The sequence below is a fragment of the Talpa europaea genome (genome assembly GCF_964194135.1).
Source record: "Talpa europaea genome assembly, chromosome: 12".
Taxonomy (NCBI): domain Eukaryota; kingdom Metazoa; phylum Chordata; class Mammalia; order Eulipotyphla; family Talpidae; genus Talpa; species Talpa europaea.
This window is the reverse complement of record NC_140079.1, coordinates 91,154,294-91,167,506: the sequence shown is the minus strand read 5'-3', so window position 1 is coordinate 91,167,506 and position 13,213 is coordinate 91,154,294. Positions and strand designations below refer to the sequence as shown.

Below are 13,213 nucleotides of genomic sequence, written 5' to 3'. Positions count from 1 at the left end.
TTTAAGTTATAAATGCCTATGTTAGTTATTGAGGCCAAGTTAGTCCCCTGAAGAACAACCTTAAACATCCAATAGAAAAAAAAGAGAAAATAGGGATAAGAGTAAAAGTACTTCGTGATAAAAATAAAATAAATTTTACATAAATTGAAAAAAAATCCAACAGTAATAATCTTCAAAATTATTAGGAAAAAATGTTAAAATGAAGTACTAGCAGGGATTGTGTAAACTTAAATACAGCAAGGCACTGATTTTCAAAACCACAGGCTTGCATTTCATAAAAAAAAAAAAAAATCAAGCCTAAATTCAAAGCTGTTTCTCTGATAATAACATGGTCCCTTATGTTGAGGAGTTTAGATACCTATACAATCCCATTTCATTTTCACACTAATCCCATTTTCCAGTTGGGAAAACAGAGACCAACAGAGGTTCAGATATCTGCTCAAAGTTTGGGCTGATTCAAAAGTCTAAAGTCTCAGGGCCTCCCTGGTGGCGCAAGGGGTTAAGCACAGCACTGTGCTCTCCTCAGCAGTGTACTTCAGTCAATCAGCCTGTTCTGCTCCCCACTCTGTCTGGTGAATCCTCTCACAGCACCCCCCTGCACCTCTGGCCTGTACCCCAGTTCTTGTATGCATAAATAAATAAATCTTAAAAACAAAGCCCAAAGTCTTATCTATTACAACCTCTATATAAACAGAAGGAAAAAGAGAGGGGAGAAAGGAAAGGCAGCAAAAAGAAGGGACAAAGGTGTGAAGAGAGAAAAAAAGAAAAGATAAGAAATCACACAATGAGTTGCTTTTAGAGCAATTTTTTTTTGGGGGGGGCATGATTAGCAAGGGTTTCTCTGTCATTGGGAAACCTTTGGAAAAGCCATTGTGTGGCACTTGAGAAATTTCCTCCAGCTTTAATGCCATGCAGATAAAGTCCCCTATTAGGAGTCCCCTTTTATTTTCTGCCTGCAGACATCTGTGTGCCATGTTCTATTTCTGGCTCTGACGTCACAGTCCAGGGATGGCAAAACTAACAGCCTGGCATTATCTCCATGGAGCCAGCCAATGAGTAGGGCGTCCTGTCATCCCTGGAAGCCAGGAGTATGCGCCTTACCTGCATATAAATCACCCAGAGCAGCGGCCAGCACTTTATAAGCACAGGTCTTGCCACCCATGGCGTCTCCAACGATCATGTAGCCATGTCTTACCAGCATCATCTCGTAGATCTGGGAAGAGACATGGTGTAAGAAGTTACATTTTTGCAAACCTCCTAGAACTGAAAATTATTTAATGAGTAATGGGGTGTTAAAAGGGAATTCTCCCTATCACATCTACCTCTTGTGAACCACAGTCCTTTTTGTTTAAATATCTTCTGTATGAATAATGTGTGTCTGAGATTATTTAAGCAATCGGAATGACTGCTCTGCACCTGTCTATATGCTAAACATCAAGTGGTCTAGCAAATGACTTCACTTCATCCACTCAGGTAGGGATTTGTGGTTTGCCTGCCCAGATCCTCTCTCTCATCAATTGATAATTGCACCCTAACTTTCCTGAGGAACTACCTCTTGGTGGTTCAGCTCGTACCATTGTGTGGCTCTAACCCCATCACCACTTCTGGTGGAGCATAGGTAGTTATGGTTCATTTCTTGGCTCTCTAAGTGGTTCAGGGATGGTCTGGTGACTTTACCAGTGCTATTCAAAGCTACCTGAGACTTGCTAAAGCAACTTGGAGAGTGATGATGCTCCTTTTTCGTCTAGACTTAGACATAAACAATCAAAGTCTATTGTTGCTGGGGTGGGCATGTCCCTCTGGAGTGAAGTTTTAAGACAGAGAGAAGCAGAGTCCAGAAATGAAGAGAGGCAGATTTCTGATTACATAAACTAAAACCCTGGGTCCTGTTAGGCCTGAAGCCAACTTATTCCTGGACTTTCCAAATTAGACAAGTGAATAAATTCCCTTTTGTTGACAAAGGCAGTTTGAGTTGGGTTTCTGTTATTGAGAAGCAACAAAGTCCTAACAAGTTCAAAACCCAGCAGTGCCAAAGATTCTGTTTCATCTTCCAATTGAAAAAACCAAGAAGATGGTTATAGAAAAAATAAAAATTTTTAAACTTCAACTCATGGAAACAAAAACTGAAGGGACAATAGACTGTTAAGTGGTCTTTTTACCTCCATCGCCACTCTGAAACCTCTGGCTGCTGTCAGTTCAGTTCCCATCTGCTATAATTCTTCCTAATTCCTGTCTTCCACCAACAATAAAATAGGGAGATTTCCCAAGGATAAAAGGAACCAACCTGGATAATTTTTCCAATAAACCAAGGTACAGGTTGGAGTTTCATCTTTTTGATGTTCTCATTCAGCACATCAATAAAAACTTCATAGTCTGGCTTTGGAAGAACAACTCCAGGAAACAAATCTGATATAATTCCCTATTAACAAGAATTTGAGAGCAGGTAGAAAGGATGAATTATCAGACACTTGACCTCCAACGGACAGCAGACATTTGAAAAATTGCAAACCTCATCTTTCCTAACCAAAAATTCATCCACAATGACACATGCCTACATGATTTCCCTCCCCAATTTTAAAAGGCACAAATATGGAATGGGTCTCTTCGATATGCTCATCATTGTACTAGGAATGAACAAGGTAGTCATGATTTCTGTCTCAATGGAGCTCATAGCCTGGTAAGGGAGATGGACATTAAAATGATTACAAGAGAAAACAAATTGAATTTAATTAAAACTACTCAAACCCAACAGCAAACATTATACTATTTTTTTTTTAAAGATTCATTTATTTATGCCAGAGATGCAGGGGGTGAGAGGATTCACCAGAAACAGAGTGGGGAACAGAACAGGCAGACTGACTGAAATACACTGCTGAGGGGAGCAGCGGGAAAGTCAGGAGAGGTCTGCTGCACCATGTGTGTTTCTCTCTGGCCGGCCGGTGATCAACCCTGTGCTGCAGAGGTTGCAGATTGCTTCATAGTGTGGTGCTTAATCCCTTGTGCCTTCAGGGAGGCCCCAAACTTTATACTATTACTGAAACCATTTTATTAAAATCAGGCAGTCTCTGGGAGTGCTGCCATCCCTGTTATTATTCAGCATTTTGGAGAGGGTGTCTAGAAACAGGGAGGTTGCCTGGAGATAGAGGAGGCGTTAGGGATTGGAAGGGGTAGTAGAGAAGTTGCCTAAGAAACACTGCATTTTCTAAAGTCGAGTCCAGGGTTTGGCCAAGGTCCTGAAGCACCACCTACCTGAAACAGAGGAACATCTTGAGCCAAGAACTTGGCCAGGTTGACATCAAGCAAAGCCCGGAGCAGCAGTACGCTCTCTTGCTCCTCTGGATACTTGAGCTTCAGGTTGCCCGCGGCGGTGAGCACGGACTTGACTGCACGCATGCCATAGTCATAGTGGTGCTGGGAGGAAAGCTGCTCCGAGCACAGGCGGTAGGTTGCTACAATCTTCTGGGCAAGACTGAAAGGGCAAAGACAAGTCTGCAGACCCCCAGAGATGACCATATCCTGCTCAGTGGACATACCAAGTTTCCTGTGCCCTGCCCCTTTCAGGAACCAGGCTTGCCCCTGACTTGATGGAGTAGCCCTATTGGATGGTCTTTTATTTTTTTTATATTCAGAAGGGCAGGTTTATTACAGAAAGGGAAGGGAAGTCAAGCATGCTTGCACAGACATAAGCAGGCAGAAGTGCTGGGGCAGGTTTGTTAAAAGAGAGGCCTGCAAGGTCACAGGCGGGCAGCCTTGTGGGGAGCCGCCAATGCTGTTTTGTGAAGGGAGGAGATTGGTGAAGAGAAACACCTGCACAGTCATAGGCAGGCAGGAGAGCTGCTGCTGGAAAGTCTTTTAAAGGAGTTACTGCAATGAGCTGAGAAAGCATTTCAGCTCTCTTTCAAAGGTAGGATGAAAAAAGCAAGCACACACAAATATGATTAACATTTGTATAAGAAACTATATGCATTTATACCTTTATGTGTATACATGAATGCATGGACACACACACACACAATTTGGAAAGAACACACAAACTATTAACAATGCTAATCCTTGGAGAGTGGGACTAAGGGCCTCTTTTTCCATTTCTGTAGCATTATGATTTTTTTCAATGTCCATGTTTTATGTTTTTAATTTAAAAAAACCAATTCAAAATGTACTATGCTCAGCACGTAGCCCAAGTACTCTCACGTGCACTGCCATTTCGTGTTCTCCCTGGGCACACAGCTGGGCCACGTGTCCAGCCTCCCATGCAGCTGGGGGTGGCCTCACAGTGGAAGGTGGGGGGGGGGTGGGAAGTGTGCCACCTCCAGGGCTTGCCCATAAAAGTCTCCTGCACCAGATCCTCCTCGCTCATGAGGAGCATAGTTGTGAGGCTCAAGCACTTCCTTGGGGAAGTGTTGCCCCCCCAATTACAAACACCCATTTTGGATTCTCAGGAAAGAAAAATACACATTTGTTATGATAAGCCTTGGGGTTTGGGGCTTCCCTAATACACTTATGCACCTTCCCCTTGTGGGGATCTTCTTTGTAAGACTGTCAGCGCTACTTACCGGCACCTAGTGCAGGACTGGGCATAAAGTAGGTCAATAAAGGTGTGCCTACTGAATAAATAAATGAATAGGCAAATCAAAATAATCCAGGCCTTCTATAGAAAATAAATTCACTAAATCTCATGACTGGAGCAGCTTGTTGGCTAGGAAGAGTAACACATTCTTTTGAGAATATCTGTAGTCCCTTGAAATAAGAACAAGGACACAGTTTGCCTTGAGGCAACATCTTCATTGACAAAAACATCAATTGATTATGGCTAAGACAATGTAAAAAACAAATGTAAGATTCACAATAGTGGGCCTCCCCGGTGGCGCAGCGGTTGAGCGCTGGGTTGCGAAACTGCGCGCGGCCTCTGCGGTGCCGGTTCGATCCCCGGCTGCTCCCCGGCCACCAGAGGAGGGTCCCACATGGCGTGCAGACCTCTCCTGCCGCCCGCTGCTCCCCTCAGCAGTGTACTTCGGTCCTTCTGCCTGCTCTGCTCCCCGCTCTGGCTCTGGTGAATTCTCTCACCCTCCCGTGCTTCTGACTGTACCCAGTGCATGTATGAACAAAACAAACAAACAAACCAGCAAACAAATAAATAAAGCATGCCTCTATAAAAAAAAAAAAATTAAAAAAAAAAGATTCACAATAGTGCAATGAAAGCCATTTTGCAATAAACATGCATAACTGTGGTGCGAGCGACAGAGACACTGATCTCCATGTTTAAGTTTGTTACTGTCTCTTATGTTTATGTGGAAAACTGGGCAAAACTTGAAGGAGAGACAACCCTGTCAATTGGAGTCAATAAATGTTTTATTGATAACCATGCTACTTCAAAATTATATTAAATTTTCCTCTTCAATATGGAGAAATTACATGTTTTATGACCTTGTCTTATACCATTTAGTCTTGTGTATGTGTGTATGACAGTGTAAGGGGTAGGGAGATGAGTGGCTGCTTTCTTTAATGGAAGTTGAGGTACATGTAAAGAAAGAGGAGGCTTCTTTTTGAGGATGTGAGCCATCTCCCAGTCAGGAATGGCCAGGCCACGTGCTTTCAGATTGACCAATAAGAGGAAACCCCCTTCTCAAGTCTCTCTTTTTCCTTCTAATGGGCAACTCACCTTGAATCCACCATACAAAAAGTCACCCTTTCAAGGCTTTTAGAACCCACTTGAAAACCACTGTAACATACCTTGTGTAACTTTTTTTGCCTATTTTATTTTATTTTTTTTATTTTATGTATTTTTTACATCATTTTTCATTTTTGCACAATGTATGCATTTTCACCTTGATTATAGTCCCCATACAATTCCCAGCCCCCTTGTTTTGATCCTACTCCCTCCTCCCCCCCTTGTAGTGTGTCTCTGGTTTATAGTTGCTTGTTGATTTTGATAAGGGATCATGCTCAGCGAAATTAGCCAGAAAGAAAAAGAAAAATACCAGATGGTCTCACTCATCGCAGGAATTTAGAAAACCTAAATAAGGGACCAGGAAAAAGACTAATTATAATAATGTAACATACCTTCTGGAGTCCAGAAACCCCATAGAATAGAGGGAGATTTCTCCAATGAGGGCATAATCTGGCACCATCATAGCCACTGTCCGGAATAAAGCCTGGAAAGAAACAACCATTCAGAAGCTAAGCACAGACAGTGGACACAGAGGGAAGGCACATGTGCAGAGGCAAACAGAAGCAGCATGACCATTCAGACTGCTCCAGATATAGTCAAGGGGAGAAGGGCTGGAAGACAAGTAAATGTCAGGGGAACTATCACTGGACAGACCCACTCACCTCCCTGCAGGTCCTGTTCGGTTACCTGTTATCACACTGGGCCCCCCAATGCTTATGAGGAAGGAACTAGGTGCTAGTACCCTCACAACAGCTCATCCTCCTATGCCAAGTGAGGATATCTCAGAGTATCACTCGGTACTCATTGTGAACAGCAGTAGTCATTCAGGAATGCAGAACTGGTATATATCAGAAGAATCTTGAAGTGACACAGATCTTGATTTGAAGTCCTTGTTCTGCTACCTACTAGCTTTAGACAAGTTATGTTACTCCTCAAGACCTCAATTCTTTCATCTTAAAATCAACTAACAACTGTACCTTCTTCATAGTTATCATGAGAATAAGTGAAATCATGTAAACAAAGTGCTTAGAAAAGTGTGTGGAACAGTGAACACTCAATCCACACCAGTTATTGTTATCACTTTAGATCTTAGAGAAGTGACTTGCCCAAGTCAAGCAGATAGAGACAGAGCCTGGGGTAGAACCCAGGCTTCCTGATGCCAGAGTCTCACACTTCCTAGTGTGCCATACTGTCTCATAAAGTGGCTTGTGCTGATCTAACATGGTTGTTGACTGGGAGGTGGAAGGGGGTGTGGGGAGTTACAATGACTAGACAGTAAAAAAATGAGAAATGTGGGTCCAAATTCTACTTTGGTACTCGCTGACCTATGTCAACCTAAAGGGGAGGAGCCACTGTGCAAGGATCTCCCTGACTAGTGCCTCGAAATAAGATTCCAGGGGCACGAATCGGAAGGCATTTCTAACAGGGGAAGTAGCATGGTCTAGAGTTGGTGAATGTGGGTTGGCTTCTCTCTTTTATAGGACCTGTCTGATGCCTATAGACAATAGAAACAGTGGTCTTTGTTCTAGTGTGCAGTGTCTCCTACTTGCCATTGGTTATTATATATCTGTGCCTCCCATCCCCCATGTACCTTATTGGGGAGGTACCTGGCTGGGCCCAAGTACTGTCTTACTACCATCCACATTCTGCTACTACTTCTTACAGTTGGGAAATGCCACCTGTTTCCATTATTTGGCTTCTCTGTGAGGTTTCTACACCATAAAGTATACTTGGCATTTATTTGCACTGATGTTTACCTTGAGGTTATCTGGCAGCTCAGCCCTGCCAGCGTACCCAGGGTTCATGGTGATGAAGACAGCGCAGGTTGGGTTCAGAAAGAGCTCGGTGCCTTCAAAGATGAACGTCTTTAACTTCCGGATAATGGCTTGTTGGATGCTGAGAATCTGCTGCGCTACCACAGATAGCACTTCTACCTGGGGTGAGAATGCCTGGTTGATGTGAGTGCCTGCTATCTGACAGCCCCCCACCCCACTCTGCTAGAGTCCCCTTTACTTAGCAAAGAAAGAATCCAATCGCCTGAGAATTAGAACTTAATATCCAAAATTAGGAGTGTGATTTGGGGTTTTGGTAAAAAGAAACTGTGCGTGTGCATACCTATGTGTCAGTAGTTTCTAGAGTATTTTATCTTTATTCCAGACCTAGCATACTGTTTGACAGAGAGCAGGTATTCCAACAGTGTTGATTGGTTCAAATTGCATGTTTACATTTCCATTACCCACCCAAATAGAATGCCTCGCTCTCCCCTTTGTGATGCCTCTTTTGCACTATAGACTCCTACATATTTTGTTTCATTTAACTATTATTTCCCTTTATTAGACTACATCAGTCTATACCATTTCTTACTCATCTTTGTATCGTGAGCACATGCAGAGTATCTTATATATAGCCCTCCTCAATATGTCTTGAAATGAATGAATATGGTGAGGATGCATACATGTGAACATACATTTTGTCCCACCGGAGCTGTTTTCATCTAGTTCGCTGAATACCCACTCTGAGTCAGAGGTCATAAAAGAAACCTAAGGCCCTGTCTTCAAGTAGCTGGGAGCCCAGTAAAGGTCCCTGTGTCTGTTCTATAAGCTAGCAGCGGGGTTACCTCAATTCTGTTGAACTCATCAAAGCAGGCCCATGCCCCAGCCTGGGCCAGCCCCTTGAAGAACTTCCCCATGGCTTTGTAATCCAGGCCGTCCGAGCAGTTGAAAACCACACACTGCAGAGAGGGAGGTGTGGGCACCATTCAGAATGGATTCTCTCACATCTGAATTTCCCTACAATATTAAACAGGGATGGAGATCCTCTCTTCCTGTCCCACTCTGGGGGTTGGGACCCCACTCTGCTTGTTACAATCAACCATCTTGCACTTTGTGCCACCTTCCCTGGACAGGGATCTGGAAAGGGGCTGGAGAGGAGGGTGAGGTTGTACAGTATTTCCCCTACCTGCTTGGCCAAAGCTTTGGCCAAATCTTTGGTGGTCTCTGTCTTGCCTGTCCCAGCCGGACCCTCTGGAGCACCCCCAAGGTTCAGTTTCAAAGCCCCCATCAGTGTCCTAAGAGGAAGAAAAGAATTCAGTGCCCAGTCCTCAGACACAGGGAAAAAAAATAAAACTGACTTGATTTATTTTGTTTTGACTCAGACAAATAGTTTAAATTTTTCCCTGATTATATGACCAATACATCATCATAATAAAAAATCCTGCTTTACTCAGCAGTGTAACCTCAGAGCCTGGCACAATGCCTGGTGCATGGGTGGTACCCACAAACATTTATTTGAATGAATGATTACATGAAAAAATTAATACATGCATAAGTAAGTGAATCAAATAAAAAAGTCCTCATACATTCCACATCCCAAAGATCACCAATGCTAATGGAATGGTGAAAATAAAGATATTTTTCTCACTACATTATGAACTTTTGAGTATCTTGTATTCTGATTTGTATTTTGTCCCGTTCCAGCACAACACTCCAGTGCCTGGCATGTGATAGGAGCAGGATAAATGTTGGAAATGAACAATGTGTTAAACTGTGGTTCTACATTTCCTGGCATGAGCCTCTATAATTTTGGCTACACAGTATCATGTAATCATCTGACCAGGAGAGTGATGGTTTCTAAAGGTCATGCATGGTGTCCAGGAACATTCAAGAAATGGTTGTTGAATAATGAGTGGAATAAATGAAAGGAGAGCAAATGTCTCAGAACACAAAAAACAGGGAGATTGAGGACCTTGAAAGGAAAAAATACTCAAGTGTTATTTCTATGATAAGAAGTTCCACTACAAGAAACACAGAATACACAAAATGGAAGAAGTTGAAGCATTTCAGAATTGCCAAGTTCACAAAGCTGAGCTTTCTGATGTTATCAATTCTGAGGAAAGTGGCAAAGCCTTTGCTGAGCACACAATATGTCTATCTCTTTGTCTCGCTGGCTGGCAGAGCTTCAAGATGCCTTGCCTTTCTCTATCTTTCTCTATCTCCTGGCCTAGGAGATACTATCTTGACTCCTGCCAGTGGGCAGTTTTCTATTCTTCTCATTGGTTTGCCTACATTAGTGTGCATTAGGACTCTTAAGGGGGTTCTCATTTCTGGCTTAAGTTCTACTTTCCACATTCATCTGTAGGATTGTGTAAACTAAGGGCAAAATTCTAAACTCTGAGACTCTGAAAGGTTGTCTCAAGATGCCCCAAGCTTCTTCCCCTGAAGGTTTTTCTGCTAGAGTTCTTCATTCAGATTTTAGATCTTGAGGAGTCCCAGAGTTTACCTGTAGCAGCGGTCAGTGAGGGGTGTAATCACCAGGCGGGAGGAGTTCCCCAGGTACTCATAGCCGTACAAGGCTTCAGTAGTAATCATCTGCACATATACATCATTTTCCCTCCAGTAGTATCGCAGCTGGGAGATCCACTGGAAATCATTCAAATTACAGACATTGTCTTGAGATAACTTGGCCACCACATCGCGTGCTGTCAGGACACAGACAGAAACACACACATTGTGAGCTGTCAGCATCCTCCCATCTCCAAGTCTTCTCAGAAGAGGTCTGAGGATATTATCAAGGCCATTCCTTGCTCCCCAAACAGTTTTTAGGCTCAACTATTCTCTTTGCCACCCACAGCCTGCAGCAGGCAACAATATCTTTCAGAAGCTGGTCTTTGCTTCACTCAAGGAGCCAGGAAGAGAATTTGCTGCATTGTCAACTCACAGAAAGTAGAGTAGAAGCATTAAAAATGCATGTTCTGAGGCTTTCCCTGGTGGCACAGGGGTTAAAGACAGTGCTATCAAGCTATCACCGGCCACTGCAGCACGAGTTCGATCCCCGGCCAGGAAGCAACCCACATGGTGCAGCGGACCTCTCCTGTCTCACCCACTGCTCTCCCCAGCAATGTATTTCAGTAGATCTGCCTGTTCTGCTCCCCACTCTTCTCTGGTGATTCTTCTCACCTCCTGCACCTCCGGCTTACACCCCAGTTCTTGTATGGATAAATAAATAAATCTTTTTTTAAAAAAGTGTGGTCTGAAATGAGACTGCCTGGGTCCAAATTCTGGTTCTGCCATTCACTAGCTATGTGAGTTTGGGTGAGTCACTAAATATCTCTATCCTTCAGTTGCATTATCTATAAAGTGGGGGTAACATAGTTATCATGAGGATGAAATGAATATGTAGGTATATACACACCTGTATAGACATAGTTAAGTATCCACATATCTACACATATACACAGAGATAGAATTATGCTTCACACATAAAAGAATTATATAATTATTAGTCACTGTTATCATTCCCAACTTTCTTAGGGCCTGACGCAGAGAGTTTTGCAATATGGAGTTACCCCAAATGCTGCCATAGCCCCAGTATGATTCTTTGGCTCTGTTCCAGCCTTCTAGGATATTCTAGCGGAATGTACTCAATTCGCAAGAGAAAGTGTTCCATGAACTGATGGGTAGATGTATTCTTTTCATCTGGGAACATAAGAACCCAACTAGAAAAAATACATTTCTAAGTTTTCTCCTTTCTTTTATACAATTATGGCCCTCATTTAATTTTCTCACAGCAATGGGAGTCTTGAAGTTGAAGTTTCTAAGAATCAGTAAGTTTCTAAGTTTCTAAGAATCAGAATTTTTCAGGTGACTCAGGCCAAGAGCTATTGAGATCTCAGAACTAGTACAGCACTTGAAGTTAGGATCTCAGAAACATAACTTTGCAAAAGTGGCTCTCCTGTAAGTCTACTGCTGCTCTGTGAGAGAAATCTTTATGATAGTAAAATCCCAAATCCTACAGAGGAGAGTCCTTGAAGATGATTATACCAATAGCTCTTCAGTCTTTAATTGCCCTCCAGGTCTCGAGAGAGCCCTTTGAGGGACTGGCAGGAGTAGAGGTCTGCATGGGACACCCAAGAGAAAGGTGAATCTCAAGAGACTGATTTGGGGATGCCTTTACTATGCTGTGTGTGTGTACCTGTGTTCATGCGTGAGTGTGTGTGTGTGCATGTGTGCATGTGAACCTGACCAATCTGGGGTGCTCTGGCTAGTAACTACACCCGAACTTACATCCCCGTGAGCAGGATGTGTGGCTACGTGATGCTTACATCTTCTCCTCTCTCCCTGATTTTATGCTCATTTAGCCAAATGAAATCAGACTGAAATGAGCATCAACTTTAAGGAGAATAAGATGCCATGAAATGCCAGTAGGAAGCTGGGTGTGTGAGCAAGAGAGACACGGTTTCCAGGCAACCATCCTGGGCCAGCCCTCGTTTCCTTAGTGATCAAGGAGTGAGTGTGTGGGGGTGGTTTGTTTTATATAAAGACCCCAGTTCTTACTCCTCCTTCATTTTTTTGTGTTTAAGGAAGAGCTGGAAGGCATCCTCTTCCCTCTGTGTCAATGTCCATTTTCCGCCTCTTGGTTTGGAATCAGACAGATGTTAAGTTCAAATTATAAAAGAGCCTCCCTTTCTAAGTAGCTGTGTGCCACTCAGCAAGCTGTCTTTGCCTCAGGCTCTTAATCTGTGAAATGCATATAAAGTGACATATATAGGTCAAGCACATAACACAAAGCTTGGCACCTGGTGACCATTCAAAAATATTAGCGATGCCAGCTCAGGGAAATGGCTCCCAGCTGGTAAAGCTCACATATGCTTGGGGCCACCAAAGTTGCAGTAAGAATGCTGCTTGGAGGGTCCTGGAGATAAGGGTGGGGCTGGGAGGACAGAGAAACACAGACGTCTTGGGCGCTGGCTGCTCTCCTAGCTCCGTCCTTATTCTCAGTTGGAGATGTCGCTCCCTGATGGGAAAGGACACCCTAAATCACTCCATCCAGGCAAAGGCAGGAAGGCAATTCCTGCAGTCTCAGTAATGCCGGGCAGTCTCCATGCTTACCGTGGACATCGATGACCGTGAGGGCCCCCAGGGTGAGTCGAGCCCCACTGCTCAGCTTCCCTCGCACCAGCTGCACAATCTGTGCGATCTGATTATTGCTCTTTTGCAGAAAATCCTGGCAGGGACATAAGAGTGGACAATCGGGTAAACTGCATTCCCCTCTGGTAATTCCTTCTCAGGGAGGGCAACGTCCATCCATGCCCCCTGTGACCCCCACCAGACTCCTGAATGTTATCCTCCAAGCCTCCCTCTCCCTCACCCCCAATTCCATGTTCTCCAACCCATACTCCCCACAAGCATCCAGGCTTCTATGACACCAAAACCATTTTTTGTTTGCTTAGAAACATGGTTACTTTCATTATGTCATTCAAATCCTAAATGAGCTTGACTCTCCTCTCTGAGCTTCACAACCAGCCTACTTACTGGCAGGGTCTTCTCAAGCAGGGCTTGTGATACCTCCTGGGTCCAAAAGATGGAGGAGACACAGATGACCACCTGGCCAGGCCACTGCAAGACCCACAGATTGCGCGGGACCTGGGAAAGTACAGTTCATCTGATGTGATTTAAAATGACCTAAAAAACATTCCCCTGCTACCTGCCCCCACCTCAAAACCAAAATCCTTCCCACCCTCCATGCTACAAAGCGTCACCCCTCTGG

The 13,213-nt window shown here is 43.8% G+C and overlaps 1 protein-coding gene across 1 annotated transcript in view; it reads right to left on the bottom strand.

Moving 5' to 3' along the window:
* DNAH3 (dynein axonemal heavy chain 3) overlaps nucleotides 1-13,213 on the bottom strand; it is a gene marked incomplete at its 5' end in the record, with an annotated part of 132,039 nt that overhangs the window by 66,880 nt on the left and 51,946 nt on the right. Inside the window, 10 exons of the mRNA XM_084251178.1 lie at nucleotides 1,102-1,213; nucleotides 2,285-2,419; nucleotides 3,250-3,469; nucleotides 6,061-6,152; nucleotides 7,426-7,602; nucleotides 8,286-8,399; nucleotides 8,627-8,735; nucleotides 9,947-10,145; nucleotides 12,556-12,670; nucleotides 12,979-13,089. Coding sequence (XP_084107304.1) covers nucleotides 1,102-1,213; nucleotides 2,285-2,419; nucleotides 3,250-3,469; nucleotides 6,061-6,152; nucleotides 7,426-7,602; nucleotides 8,286-8,399; nucleotides 8,627-8,735; nucleotides 9,947-10,145; nucleotides 12,556-12,670; nucleotides 12,979-13,089 — 1,384 coding nt within the window. The remainder of the gene's footprint in view (nucleotides 1-1,101; nucleotides 1,214-2,284; nucleotides 2,420-3,249; nucleotides 3,470-6,060; nucleotides 6,153-7,425; nucleotides 7,603-8,285; nucleotides 8,400-8,626; nucleotides 8,736-9,946; nucleotides 10,146-12,555; nucleotides 12,671-12,978; nucleotides 13,090-13,213) is intronic.